A 12,384-nucleotide genomic window follows, 5' to 3' on the forward strand; every position below is an offset into this window, starting at 1 on the left:
TAAATTCTACATTGGTGATAACCAAATAAGCTTCAGTACAATTTATGACCTGTGATAACAGTTCCCTCAGCCAAGGTTCCCTTAGCCTAAAAGCCAAAAAAATTGTCATTTTCCCAACCTATTAACCCTTTCCTGTCCTAACACTACCTTCAGCTTAAATATATCATATAAACACTTATCATAAACTGTTAAACATAACTAAAACTTACAATTAATGATTACCTCATAATTATATTCTTTAATATGTTCCTAACTATACTTATAGTCATGATTATTTACCAAAATAAGCTTTATTTAGCCTCCTATATATGTTTTCAAAGTTAAACAAAAACTAAAGAGCCAAAAACCAAATAACATTGTTATATATACTGTAGATAAATGGTCCTCAAACATGTCAAAGATTTACAGACTATGGGGCTGGTGAGATGGCTCAGTAGGTAGGAGCACCCGACTGCTCTTCCGAAGGTCTGAAGTTCAAATCCCAGCAACCACATGGTGGCTCACAACCACCCGTAATGAGATCTGATGCCCTCTTCTGGTACATCTGAAGACAGCTACAGTGTACTTACATATAATAAATAAAATAAATCTTTAAAAAAAAAAAAAAAAGATTTACAGACTATGACATTGATAATGTTTAATAAAAAAGCTTTTTGTAATAGAGACACACTGGCTCCTGACAGAATTCCTGATTTCCTCCAAAGAAGATGGACACAGAAGCGCCTTCACTAAAGCTTCCTTAAATGTGGCAAAGCTGGAGTCTGGGCTATAAACTGCCCTTTGCCTCAAATGTGTCTGACAGCACACTGTCCAAACTGTGGATGGGCAAAACACTGGGAAGTTGACTGACTGGCGTTCGTTCCCTAATAAGGTAAGACAGTCCTTCACAGTCCTGCTTCACAGAAAAGTCTGGAAGATCTTCTGGGCCCGATGGCCACCAGGGATGCCCCACCGACCAGAGGAACCTTGGATGATTGACTCTCCAGGTAGCTGGCAAGTCCGTGCCATTTTTAATAGACTTGGAAGCTACTTGCTCTGCACCTGCTGCTTACTCAGATAAAATTTATCCTTCTAGGGGTTCTGACAGGTTTGAGGATCAGCTTAACAACAAAAACCAAGGCTTCCGTTGCCTTCTCAGTCTTCTTCATGTGTAAAAGTCAGGCCTCACGCCTCTCCCTCCTAGAGCTGCTAGTACTAGGTTTACACACAATTTTCCTCACTATTAGATTAAAAAACATTCTATAGAACTTTTTTTTTTTAAAGATTTATTTATTATATGTAAGTACACTGTAGCTGTCTTCAGACACTCTAGAAGAGGGAGTCAGATCTTGTTATGGATGGTTGTGAGCCACCATGTGGTTACTGGGATTTGAACTCCTGACCTTTGGAAGAGCAGTCGGGTGCTCTTACCCACTGAGCCATCTCACCAGCCCTCTATAGAACTTCTTGATATTTCTTTATCTAAAAGAATATACTTTGCAATAACTGCTCTCAATGATCAGCCATCTATGTCTCATAAATAGCTGGATTAAAAGAGATGAAATTTATATGGGGTCTGAGGATATATAAAAGCTTAAATTCTAAGTATCTAAACAAAAGCTGTTTTAGAGTCTTAGGGTTTTACTACTGTGAACAGACACCACAACCAAAGCAACACTTAATTGAGGCTGGCTTACAGGTTCAGAGGTTCAGTCCATTATCATCAAGGCAGGAACATAGGATCCTCTAGACAGGAGTGCTGCAAGAGGAACAGAGGTTCTACATCTTTGTCTGAAGGCTACTAGCAGAATACTGACTTCCAGCCAGCTAGGATGAGGATCTTAAGCCCATGCCCACAGTGACACAGCTACTCCAGTAGGGACACAGCTCCAAATAGTGCCAATCCCTGGGCCAAGCATATTCAAACCATGACAGAGTCTAAAAAGATGTTTTAAAGTTGATATATACAAATTATAAAAGTTAAAAGATGTAAAAGCTTAAATGAAAAAAAATATTTAGGGGCTGGTGAGATGGCTCAGCAGGTAAGAGCACCCGACTGCTCTTCCAAATGTCCTTAGTTCAAATCCCAGCAACCACATGGTGGCTCACAACCATCCTTAACAAGATCTGACTCCCTCTTCTGGTGTGTCTGAAGACAGCTGCAGTGTACTTACATGTAATGAATAAATAAATCTTTAAAAAAAAAAAAAAGAAAAAAAATATTTAAAAATGTTTCAGATTCTCCCTCTTGCTGTGTAACTATTGTATGAAAACTTCAAAGTTAGCCGGGCATGGTGGTGCATGCCTTTAATTCCAGCACTCAGGAGGCAGGGGCAGGTGGATTTCTGAGTTTGAGGCCAGCCTGGTCTGCTGAGTGAGTTCCAGGACAGCCAGAGATACACAGAGAAACCCTGTCTCGGAAAAAACAAACAAACAAACAAACAAAAACAGTTCAGAGCTTTAGTACTAATCAGATTTTAATTGTTTTCCGAGTATAAGTCTACTACCTTTTCTACAATATGGGTTTCAGTACAAATTACAACAATAGTGCTAACTGAATAAGATTCTTTTAGTTTCAATGGCCCTACAAAACTAGAGGGCCCTTAACATCCTCATGACTAGTGAGGGTGACACCTGCACGTTCCTGGGGAAAAGGATGCTACTATTAATTACATCAATGAGTTTGGCCTGGTGAAGACCCAGATCTAGTCACTCCATAAATGGTCTAAAGAACTGTGTCAATACAACCAGGACACACCTCCATTCTTTCTAACACATTCCATTCTTTCTAACAGTCTTCTGCCAAGGACCAGCCTCAGCTTGCATAGGGGGTCCAGAGGAAGGGGTATTTGGGAGGAGCAGAAGGAAGGACTCCGCGTCAGTGATGGGTGCAAGCTGGTAGCTCTGTAGTTGGCTTGAGATAGCTCTCTGCTTAAGACAGCTCTTGGGTTTTCTGACTTTGGTCAGAAAACCTGCTAGAAACAATTCAAAAAGAGCTGCAATAGCTCTCCAGATAGCTTTGGGTTTCCTGACAGAAGACAGAAAACCACCAAAAAAAAAAAAAAACAAAAAAAAAAAAAACAAAAAAACGCCGGGCGTGGTGGCACACGCCTTTAATCCCAGCACTCGGGAGGCAGAGGCAGGCGGATTTCTGAGTTCGAGGCCAGCCTGGTCTACAAAGTGAGTTCCAGGACAGCCAGGGCTATACAGAGAAACCCTGTCTCGAAAAACCAAAAAAAAAAAAAAAAAAAAAAAGAAGACAGAAAACCTGTTAGAAAACATTGCCAGAGAGCTGTAACAGCTCTCTCAGTAGCTTTCCCTTGCAGACCAAAGCCCAGTATTTTATTTGCATATTGATTCAATCATTTACCACAGGTTCCCTTTTCATTATCCCACAAATCAGCATTTTATGACTCTTAGGAATATAGAATACATTCAAGACAAATGAACCAGACAACTTTGTTTAACATAGCTAGTCCTGTGCAAGTCACTGGGTATAGTACTTGTGGTTGAATTATCTAGACATAGAGGCTATTTTTTTTTTAAAGATTTACTTATTTATATGTGTGAGTGCATTGTCACTGTCTTCAGACACACCAGAAGAAGGCATAAAATCCCATTACAGATGGCTCAGAACCACCATGTGGTTGGTGGGAATTGAACTCAGGACCTTTGGAAGAGCAGTCAGTACCCAATCACTGAAACATCTCTCCAGCCCCATAAAGGCTATTTTAGGTGAGAAAGTTAGCTTTTTGTTTTCCAGTTCCTTCAATGCCTAAATTTGGCTGTCCTGGAACTTGCTCTGTAAACAGACCTTGAGCTCAGAGATCAACCTGCCTTTGTAAACACAAACAATAAGCTTAGCTGGGTGGGATCCTGCCCTGAGATCACCACTCTTTACTCCCTGCTTCCTCTACCATTCATTTCCCATTACTGACTCATTAGGGCAGTTGGCCCTGTTCTTTCAGGTCCGTGAAGCCCCTCGTACAATTCATATTGCATCCTTTTTTTTTTTTTTTTTTTTGCATAGTTGAAAAATCCTGTTGATGTATTCTTGAACTCGTGTTCTCAGAGTTCTTTCCCACAGCTTCAAGGGCTGTCCAGAAGGTCTCAGCATTTACCATTTTTGTTGAGGAACACAGAATATAGTCTCTCCTCTTGGACTCATACTGTTTCTAACTATCACAGTCATTACCCTTAGCAGGGAGAGCGTTTCCCCTAAAGGGGGACATGAAAACATGTAATTATTATACAAAGAAGCCTCCCACCTGCACCAACTGTCAACACTTGTGAAGGCCCACACCCTGCTGGCTCCACTCCTGGAGTGGAAACCCTGTCCTACCGTCCCTTCTGAAGCTAGTCTTCACTCTTCACATGGCTACCAGCCCTGTTCATAGGGCAAATGATACTAATTTTGTTTTTTTTCTGTTAGCACCATTTTTTTTCCTCTTCCTCCAGGAAGAGATTCATAGAATTTCCCAAGTAACAGTCAACCAAATGTTCCCACACTCTTACCTCCCCATGAGTAGGACCCCACCGACGCTGGACTCTCCCACCCCAGGCTGCCCCTTTTCAGCAGGAAGTAGCCAGATCTGAATCGTTGCCCCTATACTCAAAGAGGTCGGGATGTTAGGCTGGAACCCCTCATTTCCTGAGCAAGCAGGAAAACTCAGTCTGCCCTCCTTCTTCCAACCTCTCCTCCCTTGAAGAAAACTCCTGCTAACATATCACTCTTCTTCCCAGCTATCATTCTTCTCCCAGCAACCCACCCAAAAGTGCCTGGCCAGGGACTTAGTTTTTGACCATGTATGGATACCATTCTGGCTCCTAGTTGGGACTTCATCATTCCTCCCCTAAACTCTATAAAACCCCCTTGCTTTAGCCCAGATGTGTGACTTCGCTGACCTCCACCTGTGAGATCGGTGAACCCACGTGAGAACTGTCTCCAAATAAACCTGCCTTTACCTACTTTTAATCGGGTCTAATCTGGCTTATTATGTGTGCCGCTAAGAGGGAGAAAATGCCTATCATGTACATTGGAAAGTGTTGATAACCTAAAATTAGTGGGTTAAAAAAATGTGATGAGATCTGGGGGGCCGCCATTTCTTTTGCTATTTCACAGAAGGCCACTCAAAAGAGGAGCGAGATTGTAGCGGAGCCCTCACAGTGCGCGCAGAAAGCACTGCTCCTGGAATGCAGTTGAAGCCTGCTTGAGAAATGCCAAACCCTCGAGAGCGGTAGGGCGGGCGCCGCCATCCGCAGAGGGGAGGCGAGCCGGGGCCAAGGCGAGCCGTCTCCGGCCGGCACGAATTCCGGCACGCAAGACTTCCAAGAGGGCGGAAGCCAGAAGCGTCGGGTTTCAGAGCGGGGGCGGGGAGTCGCCCACGCCGCCCGCGGCCCTCATCCCTCATCCCTCATCCCGAGCGGGAGCGCGCCATGAGCACCTCGGACCGCGGGAACGAGTGGAGGATGCTGGGAAAGAGGTAACATGGCCACCGGCAGCGGAGCGGAGGAGGAGTCACAGCGGGGCCGGCCTCAGCTCCCGCTCCCCGCGCGCCCCGTGGCCCGCGTCGAGGAACCCGAGGGCGTCCGCGAGAAGATGGGCTGGGCCCAGGTGGTCAAGAACCTGGCGGAGAAGAAGGGCGACTTCCGCGAGCCGCGGCGGCGCGACGAAGCTGGCAGCGGTGTGAGTAGCGGGCTCGGCAGCTCCGGGGGCCTGGCCGCCCCGAACCCCGGCGACTTCCCACCCGCCGCTCGCGGGGACCCAAAGGGCCGCCGCAGAGACCCTACGGGTGAGGCGTCAGACGCTTACAGGAAGAAGGGCGCGAGCGGCGCGGGAGACCCGAGTAGAAGGAAGAAGGCCGAGGTGACGGCGGCCATGGCGACCCCCGCCAGGCCCGGCACGACCGAAGATGCCACCGAGCGACCGCTCCAGGACGAACCACCGGCTGCGGGCCCGGGTAAGGGCCGCTTCCTCGTGCGCATCTGTTTCCAGGGAGACGAAAGTGCCTGTCCGACCCGGGACTTCGTGGTGGGCGCGCTCATCCTGCGCTCCATCGGCATGGACCCTGACGACATCTACGCGGTCATTCAGATCCCCGGCAGCCGCGAGTTCGACGTGAGTTTCCGATCCGCCGAAAAGCTAGCCCTGTTTCTCCGCGTCTACGAGGAGAAGCGAGAGCTGGAGGACTGCTGGGAGAACTTTGTGGTTTTGGGGCGGAGCAGGTCCAGCTTGAAGACCCTCTTCATCCTCTTCCGGAACGAGACCGTGGACGTGGAGGACATCGTGACCTGGCTCAAGCGCCACTGCGACGTGCTGGCCGTGCCCGTGAAAGTGACCGACAGGTTCGGGATCTGGACCGGGGAGTACAAGTGCGAGATCGAGCTGCGCCAGGGGGAGGGGGGAGTGAGGCACCTGCCCGGGGCCTTCTTCTTGGGAGCGGAGAGGGGCTACAGCTGGTACAAGGGGCAGCCCAAGACGTGCTTTAAGTGTGGTTCGCGGACCCACATGAGCGGCACCTGCACGCAGGACAGGTGTTTCAGGTGCGGGGAAGAGGGGCACCTGAGCCCTTACTGCCGGAAGGTCATCGTGTGCAACCTCTGTGGCAAAAGAGGACACGCCTTTGCCCAGTGTCCCAAAGCAGTTCACAATTCCGTGACAGCTCAGCTCACCAGCGTGGCGGGGCACTGAAGGCGCGACTGCCTGCCAGGGTGAACACACTGCCAGCTTACCCCTCCCTTAAGTGCCAAAACTTTTTTTTTTTAACCATTTTTTAATCGTTTTGGATGGAGATATTTCTAAAACCTACCAGAGACGTTCTCTCTATGCCTTTTTTAAACCGCGTGTGCTCCTTTTTGGCATGTTTGAAATGGTGAATTTTTGCCAGTAAGAACTATTCAGAACCATTGCATACAGATATATTTTTTTTCTCTCATTTTGTATTTTTTTTTTTTTTGGTACTTTCGTCTACTCCCCTCCCCCCTTTACTTTTTATTTTACTACCTCCCTCCTCGTACATTTACTCCTTAAAAGGTTTTTGCCCTTTGAGCCGCCTTGGTCATCATTATGCCTCCAGCCCAGGGTACTGGGCCCAACGCGGGATAGACACTCTTACCAAGTCTTTCGTTGAAACAAAACGGTATCGACTGGCTTCTGTCGAGTGTCTACGTTTTGCATCTCTCTGCTGGGCCCTTTTCATTTGCTGCTTCTGTGTGGTATCAGACTTTGTGAAAACAGTGTTGCTAGAAGTGTGTACTCTGAATAAGCTCTGAATGGTGGCCAAGGGCCTCTCAAAAAAAAAAGTCCCTCCATTGTGACAGCTCCATGTGGTGGCTAAGAAGCCGCGTTTCTACAGGATCACGGAGCCTAGGCTTCCCTGCTGGAAAAGACCCAAGAGGTGGTTTTGAGTTTGGGAGGGGTGTTGCTTTCGGTTCTGTGTTTTGAGACAGGGTCTCAGTGCGTCTCCCATTGGCCGGCTTGGACCGGCTGCATTCAGAGAACAGGCTAGCTGCAAACGTGCAGTAACCCTCCCAACTCTTGCCTTTGCTTCCCCGGACGGTGTTTTAAACTAACCTTTTGGTTTTCCAGCAGATAAAGTGAACCCAGAGAAGTTAAATTACTGGGACAAAGTACACAGCGCGGTGCCTCAGATAGCCCACAGTAGAGTCCCCTGACCCCAAGCCCGGTGCTCATCCCACTACCTCTCACACTTCACAACAATCTCCACACTGGTGGGCCCAAAGTCCGCTCTCCACCGTGAGGAGCCCAGCAGTGTCGAGATATCATCCCGAAAGAGCCGAGAAAGCTCGCCCTGCTGCTTGGGAGCTAGGGAAGGAAGGGGCCAGGAGCACTCCAGGCTGTTTGCATCAGCCCTTGGAGTACCACATCTTGAATGTTCCGGGGCCATCCCTTTCCACTATCACTGTCACCAGTGAGAAACGGTTCCCCTCAGTAAAGAAACTTACCAGACGTTTACATTTGCACCTCTGCCTCAGCCACTAGGAACCCTAGAGAAGCTCATCCACAGCCTTTAACCTCTGACCCTCAGGAGAAAGGTGGTTCTAACTCAGAATCACGAGTGAGCTGCAAACCAGAAAGTGTTCTTGGGGAAAACAGACCAGGACAGGGTCTGGGTCAATGAAATGTCACCAAGTTAGCTTGAGAAACGGTAAACTGCTTTTCTTCAGCTGTTGTCTTCTCTTTGCTGTTTTGCTATTTCCTCGTGGCTTAGAATGTAAAATCAATTGTTAAGATTTGTTCTGAATAAATATTTATCTTTCGTATTACTGTGTATTTTTTTTCTCTGAAGTGTTAGATGAAGTTGCAGACCTCGAGTTCAAAACCCTTCCCTACTTGCTATTTCTCTAACCTGCAGGCCTTCTACAGTTAGTTAAACCCAGCGCAGTGCTCACTCAGCTCACTAGTCTCACTAGTTTGTGTGCTTTTCAGGTTTGGGGGTGGGGGGGGGTGGGGCTTTGTTTATTTGAGCCAGGGTTTCTGTGGAGTCCTGGCTGGCCTGGAACTCTCAGTCCAGCCTAGACCTCCCGGGTGCGCTGAGATTATTGGGGACAGATGTGTGTCTTTGTGTGCACGCAGAACACAACTGGAAATACGTGAGGGTGAGGTTGGCATGTAGGCAAAGTAGATGCTAGGTCTCTGGACCCATATCTGGTTCCCTGCTGCTGCTAAAGGCTTGGAGGACTTCCACCATTTAGGTGTTCTGAAGATCTGATGCTAGAAGGATAAAGTTTCCAGCGTAGGAGTCTCAAGACTTGACGACGATGGTTTTGCAGAACTGACCAAAAGCAGGGGCCTGGGAAATCCTTGGGAACGTGCTTTCTTAACCAGCTCAAATGCTTCTCCTTCCTCGGATGGAAAGCCATCAGATTCACCCCTCTAGAGTAACTCCCTCCCCTTCTTTCTCTTCCCTGTATTCTTCCCTCTGACAAGGCTAGCGGCCTCCCAGAGAAAGCGGGCTTTCAGCACGCTCCCCACCCCCTTCCTCCCAGCAGGCTGTGTGCCTAGGAGCTGGTGTTTGAAGGAGTCTTCGCTCTCGACGCCCCTCCCCCACCCCTGGAACCCCGAGAAAGAAACAGCTTCTCTACCCATCCCCCTCGGAATGCACGCCAGGGCCTCCAGCGGGCGGTCCAGGCTCAGGCTGGAACACACCAAACCTCCCCCCCAGCTTCCTCTCCCGGTCAGAGCGCAGCCCCCGAACTGCAATTCCTCTGGGAGGCTGCCTGACCAGTGAATTTATTTGTTCAGCTTTCCAGAGGCTGTCCCTGCAGCAAACAGGCCTAGCGTGGCATTCTGTAGAGCCGCCATCTGCTAGATAGGGCTACGGTGGAGATGGGCACAGGTAACCAAGCCAACAGGCAGCTCGAACAGTCGCATCCAGTATCTTAAGATACTTCATGTGGCAATCAAAACAAACCCACCTCCCCAGAACTATCTAAAGCAAGGGTCTTTCCTAGAAGAGGCAAGGTCTTGTCTGAGACCCACCATACAAGGAAGACAAGGGCTTGGGAAGCAGACATCTTAGGAGCAGAGAGCACACAGTTCAAGATAGAGTGCCTGCCTACCACAATATACCCGAGGTACAGAATGGATTCAGGCCAGCTGAGGGTTGCATATGTGGCTAGAGACAAGGCTAGGAGATGATGGGGCTAGAAGGCCATATCTAAGGACAATGCTTTTTGTTTCAGAGCTTCCGGTCAGACCTCTGTCCTGTCCACTTCAACATTTGTAAAGCAAGGGCTTTTTGAAAGCATTTGGAACTCAGCAGTAATCCAGTCACACATACATGCAAGGGTGAAGTCTCTAGATCAAGGAAAGCTGGTTCAGACTCCGGTCAGAGAAAGCTTCCCACAGAAAATACCTGAAGTAGGCTGTGGTAGGGGCCCATATCTTTAATCCCAGCACTTGGGGAAACAGGCCATCCTGGTCTACACATAGTGAGTTCCAGGACAGCAAGACTACATGTGAGACACTGTCATCAAAACAAAGCAAAACCCTTACCTGACTTGGAAAGGACAAGAAGGGAGGGAGGTGTACTGTGAGAAAGCAAGAGTACAGCTGACCTAGGCAAATCAGAGAGCAAGGTTCTAGAAACTTCTGTGAAACCCTGTGCACTGGCTCAGGTGTGTGTACACGCCGCTCTAGGTATTAAAAATGGATGGACTCTGAGCTGGGTGGTTGACAGTGCCTTCTAGATCACCACAGAGCTGAGCTGCCAGGACTGCTACCAGTTCTCAAGAGACAGGCAGCCACCCCTGGAAGTCTGAGGTCACACTGCTGAAGCTAATGCTCAAGGAAGGACAGGCGGCTGCGATGAAGCACCCACTGCCAATACCACCGGTAAGATGTCGGAAGTGTGGCTCCATCTTTGTCACATGTGAGGGTCAGAGCCTGAGCCCTGGAGCCTAGAACAAGCCAGGGTCAGCCAAAAATCCATCGTAGGGCAGTTTAACAAACAACAGTGAAAAGCAGAGAGAAGAGATATATTCAATGTGGCCACTCTGGGAAGAGAACCTCTGTAGGTCAGATCCATCTTTGGGGTCCTAACAAGTTCAAATAGAGGTGAACATAACCGAGCAGTCCTAGCCACACTGTGCTGTCACAGTGCTCCAACAGGTCTCATGAGATGCTCCGGGGAGTCATTGGGACTTCGAGGTCTCTGTCCTGAAGACAAGCTCCCCTTCTGGCTGGCATGACTGGCTGGCCAATCATTTCCTTTTCCCAGCATGAGACTCCTGAGGACTTCTTGGGTTTCACCATATAGATAACCTCCTAGCCGAAGGAAGATCACAAGTATCGAAGGGAGATCACAAGTATTTCTTTAGGAGACCTTTATTCCCACCAGGTGGGGTCCCAGGTGTCATGGTCCAGGTGATGCACACCTGGAATCCTAGCACTTGCACCTGGGAGGCTGTGGCAGGAAAACTGCACATTTGAGGCTAACCTCAAAATTTTTATACATAATGAGATCAAGCCCAGCCTGGGCAACAGAGCCAATATCAAGGTGGCTCATGCCTGTCATTCTAGCAGCCCCACCCTTGCCCTCCAACCCCACTAAGCTAAAGTGAGAGGATGGCAAGTTTTAAGGGGGCCTGAGCTACATACAAAGCAAGACCAGCGAGAGAGGCAGGAGGAGGAGGAGAGGGAGAACGAACAGAACAAATCTACGTCTAAAAATGATGCATCAGTCACAGGAGAATTTTTAAGAAGGGAAATAATGTAATATATGGTACCTTCTTTTTTTAAGATTTTTAAAAGATTTATTTATTTATGTATATGAGTACACTATAGCTATATTCAGACACATCAGAAGAGGGCATCAGACCTTTGGTGAGCCACCATGTGGTTACTGGGAATTGAACTCAGGAGCCCTGGAAGAGCAGTCAAGTGCTCTTAACCACTTAGCCATCTCTCCAGCCCCCATAGGGTACATTCTTGTTTGGGATATTTTTATTTAGAGTCTTGAGGCTTGAACATACAGATAAAGCAGGCCCTCCACCTCTGTACTGGCTGGTTTTGTGTCAAACTGACACAGACTGGAGTTATCACAGAGAAAGGAGCTTCAGTTGGGGAAAGGCCTCCATGAGATCCAGCTGTAAGGCATTTTCTCTCTCTCTCTCTCTCTCTTTTTTTTTTTTTTTTTTTGGTTTTTCGAAACAGGGTTTCTCTTTATAGCCCTGGCTGTCCTGGAACTCACTTTGTAGACCAGGCTGGCCTTGAACTCAGAAATCCCCCTGCCTCTGCCTCCCGATTGCTGGGATTAAAGGCATTCGCCACCAGCCAGGCTAAGGCATTTTCTCATTAGTGATCAAGGGGGGAGATCCCCTTGTGGGTGGTGCCATCTCTGGGCTGGTAGTCTTGGGTTCTATAAGAGAGCAGGCTGAGCAAGCCAGGGGAAGCAAGCCAGTAAAGAGCATCCCTCCATGGCTCTGCATCAGCTCCTGCTTCCTGGCCTGCTTGACTTCCAGTCCTGGTGATGAACAGCAGTATGGAAGTGTAAACCGAATAAACCCTTTCCTCCCCATCTTGCTTCTTGGTCATGATGTTTGTGCAAGAATAGAAACCCTGACTAAGACAACCTCTGAGCTACAACTCCAAACCCAGCGATGAGTTTCTAAGGTATCTAGTAAAGAGAAGAAAAGAAAGAAAAAAAAAAAAAAAAGAAAGAAAAGGAAAGAAAGAAAGATCCCAACTAGAAGCTGCACACAGTCCACCTGGTGGGAAACAGTGCCTTGAATCTGGAAGGAGGGGGTAAACAGAGAGCAGCAAGGTTAAAAAGTGCTTGCCATACAAGCATAACAACCTGCATCCCATCAGCAGGGCCCGTGTAAAATATAAAATAGCCAAGTATGGTGCCCAGCACTGGGGAGGGGGAGACAGGCAGATGC

The 12,384-nt window shown here is 48.1% G+C and overlaps 1 protein-coding gene and 1 non-coding gene across 2 annotated transcripts; one reads left to right on the forward strand and one right to left on the reverse strand.

Moving 5' to 3' along the window:
* Window positions 1-2,923: 2,923 nt before the first annotated feature.
* Window positions 2,924-2,986, reverse strand: LOC115030449 (U7 small nuclear RNA). The gene has a single exon (XR_003836046.1). It is a non-coding gene; the product is annotated as a U7 small nuclear RNA (small nuclear RNA).
* Window positions 2,987-5,115: 2,129 nt separating this feature from the next.
* Zcchc3 (zinc finger CCHC-type containing 3) lies at window positions 5,116-8,256 on the forward strand. The gene has a single exon (XM_021156612.3). It carries the CDS (start codon window positions 5,468-5,470, stop codon window positions 6,668-6,670), a length of 1,203 nt encoding a protein of 400 aa, XP_021012271.1. The 5' UTR covers window positions 5,116-5,467; the 3' UTR covers window positions 6,671-8,256.
* Window positions 8,257-12,384: the final 4,128 nt, after the last annotated feature.

Source organism: Mus caroli, unplaced genomic scaffold (genome assembly GCF_978045245.1).
Source record: "Mus caroli unplaced genomic scaffold, Mus_caroli_1 scaffold_2, whole genome shotgun sequence".
Lineage (NCBI taxonomy): Eukaryota > Metazoa > Chordata > Mammalia > Rodentia > Muridae > Mus > Mus caroli.

Excerpts from the sequence above, each read along its gene's own strand:
- Zcchc3 (XM_021156612.3), top strand. The coding sequence starts at position 5,468 with ATGGCCACCGGCAGCGGAGCGGAGGAGGAGTCACAGCGGGGCCGGCCT.